The following is a 10,438-nucleotide window of genomic DNA, read 5'->3' on the forward strand; positions in this document are numbered from 1 at the left end:
CTGTGGAGGGAGTATATAGGAACGTTTCAAGTCTGGATCCATCTTCCAGTAGGTCTTCAAACCTATCCATTCCCTCCACAGATGCTGCTTGACCTGCTGAGTTACTCAGAACTTTGTGTTTTGCTGAAGATTCCAGCATCTGCAGTTCCCTTGCATCCTCTTCCAGATCAAATTTAATAAAATCTTTTTTTTTCTTATTGCCTTGATATAGTAAATTAATGGTACATTGTCCAACATATTAAATCAACATTAAATTCATATTTTGTTAATTATAACCTTAATTATATAGAGGGTAAACCGGGATCCTTCAGATGAAGACTGCTTCTTCGATCTACTAAGTCGCTTCCAAAGTAATCGCATGGATGACCAGCGCTACACATTTGAAGAGCAACAAAATGGCTTGACTGGGAGTGCACCAGCCCCAGTGTCTCCTCTGCAGGACAGAATATGTGAGTACAAGATGAGAGTGTTAAATAAATAACATAACATAGTATGTCCAGTGTTTTGCTCAAGATACCAACATCTGCAGTCTTCTTTGTGTCTATTTAACTTGAGTGTTGGTTTAAGCCAAAATGTTCATCATTTTGCTGTCTTGGTCCGGCTGCTGCAACTCTGTAACAGGCCACAGTAGAGTTCCAATTGAACACGATCACTTTCAGACGAAAGGTCGATCCATGTTGATTTGAGAAATAACCAAACTGGATCTGCCAGAAATATTTTTTATAATTTAAATTGACCAAGAATGTTGAAGCCCCAGTGTGCCTGGAAACCCCATGGAGAAGGGTTATATCACACCCAGTTTTGGGTAAACAAGATCGGCACACCAAATAATCCATTTAGCACAGTTTATACAAGAATCAATTGTCGATGTAATGGGAACCCAGGAGCTTCACATGCTTGATCCAGTTCTCTGATCCCCCCACTCAATACATTGAACAGTGCCTGCAGCACTTCATCTAATCGTGGCAAGCTCTTGGCTACACTTCCAGTTTTGGCAAACCCCACATTCAATGACAGAAACCAATTTTTTTAATGCTGACCCATGCAGGAGGTTGCAGTGTGAAACACTGTGAATACAGTTCACAGGTGAATGTGGAATTTGTCAGTATTGGTCCACCTTTTTTGCCCATGTGTAGACGATACACCAACAGCAAGTTACGAGCAATCATCACACACTGCTGAGTAAACAGTTGAAATACTGTGCACAATGCAGATCTTCATTTTAATGAGAGGAGACAGAGGCACTGGAACATATGCAGGAAAGATGAAGGATCAGCTGAAAGGCAACTTTAAAAGCGATTTATTAAGTCAAAGGAGATGTATTCGCACACATGGAGACTCCAGAACAAAGACTCATAATTATGTTATTCACTCCCAAGTCCAAAAAAGAACTTAGTAGAAACTTCCTATCTAAATGTAGTTAAAATGGGGAAGCTTGATGAGGATTTGTGAGGAAAGAATATATCAGTGCTTTTTTTTTGTAGACAAAATGGTGCCAGTACATAAATAACAGTTCACATGATGCCATTGGCTGCTGTATGTCAATCCAGTTCTTATCTTTTAAAGGTGCCGGTATGCCGTACCAACAAGTGCCCTCACAAAAAAAAGCACTGGGTTAAATACAGCAGATGTTAAAAGTTGGAAGTAAAGTAGAAAACTGCAACCCAGCAAGTCAAGCAGCATCTCTCGGGAGAGAATAGTTTTAACATTTCAGGATAATGAACTTCCATTATTTTCAAATTAATGCCAGAGAAAGAAACAGAACATATGTTGATGGGATTGGATGAAGCAGGAGGATTTTGTGAAGCATAGGTCTGTTTCTGTGCTGTAAATTAATTTGTGTAAAGTTTTTTCAGCTCAATTTCCAGTATTGACTAATCAAGTAATTTGTATCATGACAACAGTGTATGTGTCAGTTCTCTCTATAATATTTCCTTCAATCTTAACTAAATATTAGTTAAACCAGCAGATAAAAGTCAGTTTAGACAAAAGTCAACACATGACATTAAATTCATAGGTTAATTTCCAACATACAGGTATTGTTTAATTATTTTGGATAATTTTGAGCCATTCTGCCATTGAGGTAGTGTTCACGACGAACATCTACAACCGTGCCATTTACCGTGTAAGTCCTGCACAAAATCCTACTGTGTAAGTACTTCTAAAAATGAATCACTTCACTCTTGTCTGAGTTAACTTTCATTTGCCATTCCTTTGCCCACATTGCCATTTTTGGTGTCATTAGCAAACTTATTATGTCAGTGACACTCTCATCCAAATTATTAATAAATCATTAATTAAGAAGGAATTAATTAATGGTGCTGATGGATTAGGTTCAGACAGTTAGGTAGGTTAACAGGGTGGTAGATAACATTTTAGTTAAGTTCTTGCATTGATCCAAGGCAGCTGGGGTATTTTGAATTCAGTTAAATTTGCCGGCTGCACAGTGGTGTAGCGGTAGAACTGCTGCCTTACAGCGCTAGAGTCCCAGGTTCGACTCTGATTACCGGTGCTGTCTGTACCGAGTTTGTACGTTATCTCTGTGACTGCGTGGATTTTCGCTGTGAGCTCCGGTTTCCTCCCACACTCTAAAGACGTACAGGTTTGTAGTTTCATTAGCTTTGGAAAATTGTCCCTAGTGTGTAGTATAGTGTTATTGTACAGGATGATGTCTGGTCAGTGTGGACCTAGTGGGCCGTAGGGCCTGTTTCTGCACTGATTCTCTAAACTCTAAACCAAATAAATCTGAAATTAAAAAGAAAACATCAGGACTCAGTAAGCACTAAAAACCCAATGGTTCAATTATTTCTTTCATGGAAGGAATTATTTTGGCTTTGCTTGATCTGATCTCTATGTGACTCGAGACCCATCAATGTGGTTGACTCTTAACTGCCTCCTTGGTTCAGGGACAATCAGGGATTATCAATAAACACAAGTATTCCCAATAGTGTCCACAAACTGTGAATGAATAAACTTTAAAAAAAATCTGGGCCAACCAAAGGAATGGTTATCACCACAGTTGATGGATGGATCTTTGGATGCTAAGTATATTGAGAGCGGTGGGGTAATGCAGAAGAATTGTGCTGAGGGATAAGGTCAGCCATGATCTTATTGAATGTTGGAATAGACACGAGAATCTGTTAGATTTTAGATAAGATTACCTCAGAAAAAGAAAATTAAACCTTGTATTGGTATATTGCATTTCACAACACTGGGCATGCACAAGTGCACTTTTGAAGTATAATTATTGCTGTGGTGTCAGTAATGCTGCAGCTAATTTAGGTACTTTTGGTTGCCACATGTGGTTGTATAAATGGCCAGCTAATCTTTGTGATTAGCTGGTCATTTGCTGTGTGAATGGAGTCTAAAAATTAGCCAGAACACCAGGGTGAATTCCCTTGCACTTTGATTAATGTCACTTGCAAGGGTTAAATGAAGCCTCGATGTAACATCTCACAGCATCACTGCATCTCATCCAAACAACAGCATTGAAAGACATCCCGTCCATCACAAACTCTTTAGCATGTGGTACCAAAAATGCTCAGGCAGTCATTTATAGTTAACAACTAAAATACGCTGCTGTCGTTTTCACTCTGATGTTGGCTTCTCATTTTCTTTACTGGTTTTCCACCCTTTGCCCCTTCCTTTACAGCTCAGGCATCACTCGTTACATCCCCACAGACAGAGGAATTTTTTGACTTGATAGCAAGCTCTCAGAGTCGGAGGTTAGATGATCAACGAGCCAATGTGGGCAGCCTGCCTGGACTGAGGATCACGCACAACAACAGCCAGGTGGTGATGGGGCATCTGCGGCCCGATGGAGATCCTCAGGAGCCCGGAGATGATTTCTTCAACATGTTAATGAAATGCCAGGTGGGAACTGTGAGGGGTCTGGCTCACTCCAGGAATGAGGAAAATCCCACTGTTATAAGCAATGTATCACATGTATGCATATGTTAAAATTGAATGGTATGCTTACCTTCATCAATTGGGGTATTAAGTGTAAGAGTCAGGAAGTCATGTTGCATCTTTATAGGACTGATTAGGCCGCATTTGGAGTATTGGGTACAAGATTGAATGACGGACATAAAAATAGTGGCAGTTTAGGACTGGTGGGCATCTTAAGTTGTTATTTGGATATCTGCTCTTTTGACATCTGTTGATAATCCAGATTCCACATCCAGTTCCCTGCTCTTTCTCTGTAGTTCCACAAATTATTTTCCCCTTGAGGTATTTCTCTTGAATTCCTTTTGAATGTGCATCCACTCACACGATGTTAAACTCAAGGGTTTAAGCAATGTGATAAACTCAGTGATAGTCACCAACAGAGTGGTTAAGTGGGCTGATTAACTCATGCAAGAAAGTATGAAATGTTTTGGCAGGCAGAATGGGAAAAGACTAGATTAAATAAACGGTACAATTTTAAACAGAACAGATGAATAGCAGTGGATGCAAGTCCAAATCCCACCAATGCATTTGAATTCAGTTTAAAATTAATCCCTGCAAATACCACCGGCATCAATAGTGTTCAGGAAGCTGCTGGAGTACATAGAACAGCATAGGAACAGGCTCTGGCCCACTATGTCTTTGCCGAACACGATGCCAAGACTAGCTCTTATCGGCCTACACATAAAACAATCCCTCTATTCCCTCCAGTCTCTTAAATGCCACTGTCGTATCTGCCTCCACCACCTCCCTTACTCGTGCATTCCAGGCAATTACCATTAAAAACAACTTGCCCACATATCTCCTTCAAACGTTTCCCCTTCACACCTTAAAGCTTGCCCTCTAAAAAAGGTTCTAACTGTCCGATCTATGCCTCTCATAATTTTATATACTTCTATCAGTCTCACTCCTATCCCCTCAACCTCTGGCAGTCCAGAGAAAATAATCCAAGTCTGTCCAACCTCTCCCTGTTGCTAATACCTCCTAAACCAGCACCATTCTGGTAAACTTCCTCAGCATGGTTTCCAAAGCTTCCACATCCTTCCAGTAATGGGGTGACCAGAACTCCATGCAATACTCCAAATGTGACCTAACCAAAGCCCTATAAAGCTGCATCTTGACTTCCTGACTCCTATACTCAATGACCTGACCAATGAAAGCTACCATACCATATGGCCATTGAAAACCTAAAGGATTTATTAATGTGAGGAGACATGGCATTATGGACTGGACATGTCATTCCAGCCTCATACTAATGTTCAGACCTTTAACTGCCCCCTTAGGTGGCCAACGAAGCCACCATATTAGCTATAAAGAGGGATTGGACAAATTTAGATTGTTTTCTTTGGAGAGTCGGAGGCTGAGGGGGAGCCTGGATAGAAGTCCATAAAATCAAGGTATGTATGGTAAGGGTAGACAGTCAGAACCTTTATCCAAGGATGGAAATGTTAAAGACTAGGGGCCAAGTTTAAAGGAGAAGTATATGGCAGGCTGTTTTACATGGAAAATGGTGGGTGGAATATGCCAGCAGGAGTGGTGGTGGAGGCAGATTTGATAGTGGCATTTAAGAGGCTTTTGGATAGGTGCATGGACATGTAGGGAACGGAGCTAGATAGATCATGTGCAGACACAGGAGATTGGTTTAACTTTGCATCATGTTCGGCACAGATATTGGGGCCCAAAGGCCCCGTTCGTGTATTGCACGTCTCTGTGTTTGACTCTCCCTTCTCAAGAAAATGATGGAATGGTCACAAAGGACCAGCATGGCCAGTAGGGTCTGAATCCCACAGATTTCAAAGATGTTCATGCTTGGACATAGACTCTCAGTACGGATATTGTGGGCCGATGGGCCTCTCCCTGTGCTAGACTGTTTTAAGTTAATCAAATCCTCTCCCTAAATACCCCCAGTCAGTACGCCATCATTGTTTGGTTAAAACTATTATAAGGTGGCTCCTTCATTTTAGGTGGGCTGATGTCTGATGATTCAAATGCTTTATTTTCTGTTGCAGTCATCCAGGATAGATGACCAGAGATGTGCTCCTCCCAGCCCGACACCAAGAGGACCCACTGTCCCCGACGAGGATTTTTTCAGCCTGATCCAGAGGGTGCAGGCCAAGCGGCTGGACGAGCAGCGTGTTGACCTTCCCTCAAACCGCGAAGGGCTGGAACAGAGCGGCCCGAGCTCCTGCTGAGCAGTGTGCGGCTGACAGACTTGTAAACAAGCTGGACTTGCTGTGCGGATCAATGCCCCTGCCAACACTACAACGGAGCCCAGGCCAAAAGCTGTCCACACTACCCCGGTGAGATCACCACATGCTTCTAGACAACTGCTTAATGAACCAAAATATGAACATGTTATACTTAATTTCAAATGGTACAAGAGTTATCCGTGAGAGGTGAAAAGATGTAAGCACATCATTAGGTAATTTTGCACACGGTGGCATTAAATGAATGTAACACTGCAGGTACTGTAGGGCATGTGGGTCTGTAGTCACATGCAGATTTTAACAGACTTATGCACAGTGCGTGCAGGCAAAATGACATGCACACAAACATGTCACTCAGCTCAATTCATACAGTTCACAGGTGCAGACACATCTCATACATTATTTCACAAACATTATGGATATTATACACCACATACATACATACAAACAAACCACATTCCATGTTCAATCCACAGCAACCCTAGAGCCACATAGAGATTGATTAATTTCCTTGCTTTGATATTTCATAAAAGAACATTGGACGAACAGATTGTTTTCTTTTATTGAAGGTATTGCTTCTAATTTCTCTGTTGTGAAGTTTCAGTGACAGAGATTTTAACTTTTAAATTTACAAAATTAAACAAAGCATTTTGGCAATATGTGGCAAGAATTTGCAGCCCTCTTCAACTTGTGTATTGTATGCACCATATCTTACACCTGAGGTAACCAAAATCCTCCATGTTACGGATGATCTAGTGAGCTGAATATTACGTGAATCAGTCCCGAGAGACAAGAACGCTGACAGTGCCACAGTTTTTCTACGGGAACAATTGGGAATCCTGGCTAATTCTATCGAGAACCCAGAGGTGCTCCACTTACTAACAGTACATGAAAACCCTGGGATTGCATCAGGACTGCCTGTCAAAAAGCACCAGGAATTTGTCAAAGTTACTACATGCAATTAAAAGGGAGTAAATAATAGCATAATACTAATGACAAACAGTGAGTCATCTTGAAATTACAATTGTAATGAGTTTGTATGGAATTGTTTTCACTGCTTTCAAAAACATTTAAAGATATATAGGCTAATGCAACAGTTAAAATAGTGGATTGAGAATTAACGACATATTGGCACTACAAACTGATGCTGTATTTCACAGCCAATGTGTGCATCATGCAATGTAACTGTTTGCATCTATAGTTCCATAAGGCATTTCTGTTGAAAGTTTTTCTTTGTTTCAGAAAATGAATGTAATTAGGAACCATGGCAGAAGCAATCTCATGCTATTCTCAAATTGTTGTCTTTGCTGGAAGCATGGTGATTGCATTTCCTTACTCCAACCCCCAAGTTGGTTAAAGACAAAATTGAATTTACTGTTATTTTAAGAATCAATTTTCCAAACTCCTGTTTCTCCTTGTAGCTGTCTTCTGCGTTATCTGTTATCTAGTTTCCTACCTCTCTTACAAGCAGTTGAAAATCAAATTCTCATGCGAGGTTCCTTGGTGCCACACTGAAATCATAATGTTGCTGCATTTTTAAATGATAATAATTGCTTTGTACTTCAAGAAAAATCGTGTTTTATGATTAACCCAAGTGCCACAGTGGATCTTAGTTTGCCCCAGCCAGTGAAATAAAATGGTTCCACTGCACTAAAAGAGCTGGCTGCCAGTTATCCTTGAACCCAACATCAGTATAAGCAGATAGGTACCTCACTGTTTGGGTGTTTTGCTGGGCACACTTCAGCCGCTGACTGGTTTCAGAAGTAATTCATTGGCTGTGAAATGCTTTGTGGCATCCTTCACATTGTGGAAAAGTGAAGAGAAATGCTTCAATTAAGTTCTACCGTTATTCCTGCAAATGTTGTACATGGTGTTTAGAGGAGGACTGATCAATGTACCCAATATGGAGTCATACGGCTGGACCCAGCGCAGTGGGACCCACAGCACAGCCAGTGCAGCCTCCAGTGATGAACTCTCAACCTACACCAGCATCAGTCCTTAAAATGTGAAGAAAGTGACCTAATGACTCCTTCGGTACCAATACTCCTTCCAGCTTTTCATAATATATTTACATTTCTCACCCATTGAACTACAAAATAAGAACAGGCCAAGTATGTCCAGGACGTGGAGGGCACACCAGCAGAGAAGTTCAAAGGTGCAGATCAATCCACTGTACTGCCGTAAGAAAAAAATTACAATTCAGGGTTCAATTTATGTATGAATGAAAGAGCTTTTGGTCACCTGAGGAGAGATGTAAATGCTGTTCCCTGTTGTAACTGCTGCTGTATGTTTAACATTTTGAACCTTAAAATCCCCTTCTGGTACTATTTTTTTTCATCCAAACACTGCCAGTAAGTAAAGCATTTATCTCTTAGATTTCAGACAATTTATGTAAATGCAGTGAGCTCATTTTATCTAAAAGATTCAGTTTCAGTTAATTTGCAAATGTATTACATTTTACACAAGTTTGTAATAAAACTACAAACTGTGCATTGATTGTTTTGTTTTCTCCAGATAATGGGGGCTGATATCAGCAAGTGTTTCCAGTGATGTGATTTGTGAACCCATTTTGTTCCTGCACCATATGGCAGATTAGGACCTGCTAGGACTGTGCCCACCAGACTTACAAAGCCTGAGCTGGTAAACCCACACTCCACTGAGAAGAGAGGCAGGCCCAAGTGATGTAACACAGACCTGGTTAAATATTTTCCTGGTTATCAGTACTGTTGTGTAATGTTGGGACAACGTGTATTCCAAGGATAACAGATGGACTAGCATGACACAGTTTAAAAAGAACTTGTAACAATATCTATCACATGAGATATGGTACAGGAAAGACTAATGGGATTGAAGACCTCAACCCAAGAGTTTTAAAGTGTTTGCAATGCTAGTGGAGCCATTGGTTGAAATTGTTCAAAATCTTAAAATATATACCAGTATTCAAGGCAGTCCAAAGGGGATTCTCAAGGCTGATTCCCGGGAGAAGGGGATTCTCCTATCACGAGCAGTTAAAGTAGTTGGATCTATATTCTTTCAAAGTTGAAAAGAATGAGGAGTGATCTCATCAAAACTAAGATGCATAATGAAATGGCTGTAGTAGTGGAAGAGTGTCAGACAAATTACAAGGAGGAGGTCATTTAAAACTGGTGCTTGGGAGTTTCTTCTCCGAGGATGGTGAACCTGGGGAATTCTCTACCCCAAAGGGTTGTAAACCAGCATCTCTGACAGTGGAGTGTGCCCTCAGAGTGGGCCACCTGTCTCCTGAAGTCTCTCCACTGCCATTCAATCCAATTATGGTTGATCTCTCCTAGTCCCCATGCAAACTGACTTTAATTTTACTTAACCACAGTATACAAAGTATCCTCTACTTTGTATATATTTCTAAAATAGTCCTTTGACTTGGAGCATGCTGTGGCTGTGGAAGTGGTTAAGTGCACATTGCAAACTTAAGAAATTCCTTGGTAATTACAGCTGAGTTTAAAGTAACTAAGTTTTATATACAAGAGAGACACCCTGTGCTGGAAATAGGCCCTATTTAACCCCAACCATAACAATCAAATTACTGAGTCATTTCTATCAACGACATCAAAGGGTGAAAATGCATTTGTTTACATTACGATCATAAAGATGTAAAGATCCAGTTGCTAATTTCTGTATGCAACAAGTTGCTCCCTATAGTAGTTACTAATCACTGCTCGTGGTCTAGTCCACAGTTCTAGGCTTTGGTTACAGCTGCCCAGAACTCTCTTCCCAGTTCTTTCAAAACATCTCAGGCCTGAAACATTAACTCTGCTTCTCTTTCCACAGATGCTGCCTGACCTCCTGGCTGTTCCCAACATTTGCTTTTGTTTCTATCAAATCCCTGCATGCCTTCTCCTAGCCTCAGATTGCTGTAGGCATCTCCTGACCTTGTCTACCCTGCTGCTCTCCATCACTGATGCCAATTTGGTTAGCTAACAAGAACTTCAGTTCGAATTTCCACCATTAGCTGTCTTCATTCTTTAAAACCTACCAATTTATCCCAAGCTTTTGGTCACCAGTCATGATGTGGCCACTCATTTTTGGCTAATTTTGTGTAGCAAAACATCACAGAATATTTTGAGTTATTTCATCACTTTATCATCTGCACATCACTCAACAACATCTGATTGGTTGGTTAATTAACATTCAATTACTTCAGCCCAAGCACAAAACTTGGGATATTCACAATGAAACTCCAACTTTTTGTACAACAAGTTGAGTGCCATTTCAACGGAGAAATCATTTTATACCTGCATTAGTAATTC

At 40.7% G+C, this 10,438-nt stretch overlaps 1 protein-coding gene across 12 annotated transcripts in view; it reads left to right on the top strand.

Annotated features, from left to right (window-relative positions):
• Positions 1 to 8,590, top strand: part of gpsm1b (G protein signaling modulator 1b) — a 149,316-nt gene extending 140,726 nt beyond the window's left edge. For all 12 annotated transcript variants that reach the window (XM_078426475.1, XM_078426477.1, XM_078426487.1 and 9 more), the window contains 3 exons: positions 290 to 449; positions 3,653 to 3,873; positions 5,955 to 8,590. In XM_078426475.1, coding sequence (XP_078282601.1) covers positions 290 to 449; positions 3,653 to 3,873; positions 5,955 to 6,137 — 564 coding nt within the window. In that variant the 3' untranslated portion in view covers positions 6,138 to 8,590. The remainder of the gene's footprint in view (positions 1 to 289; positions 450 to 3,652; positions 3,874 to 5,954) is intronic.
• Positions 8,591 to 10,438: the final 1,848 nt, after the last annotated feature.

The sequence above is a fragment of the Rhinoraja longicauda genome, chromosome 31, assembly GCF_053455715.1.
Source record: "Rhinoraja longicauda isolate Sanriku21f chromosome 31, sRhiLon1.1, whole genome shotgun sequence".
Classification (NCBI taxonomy): domain Eukaryota; kingdom Metazoa; phylum Chordata; class Chondrichthyes; order Rajiformes; family Arhynchobatidae; genus Rhinoraja; species Rhinoraja longicauda.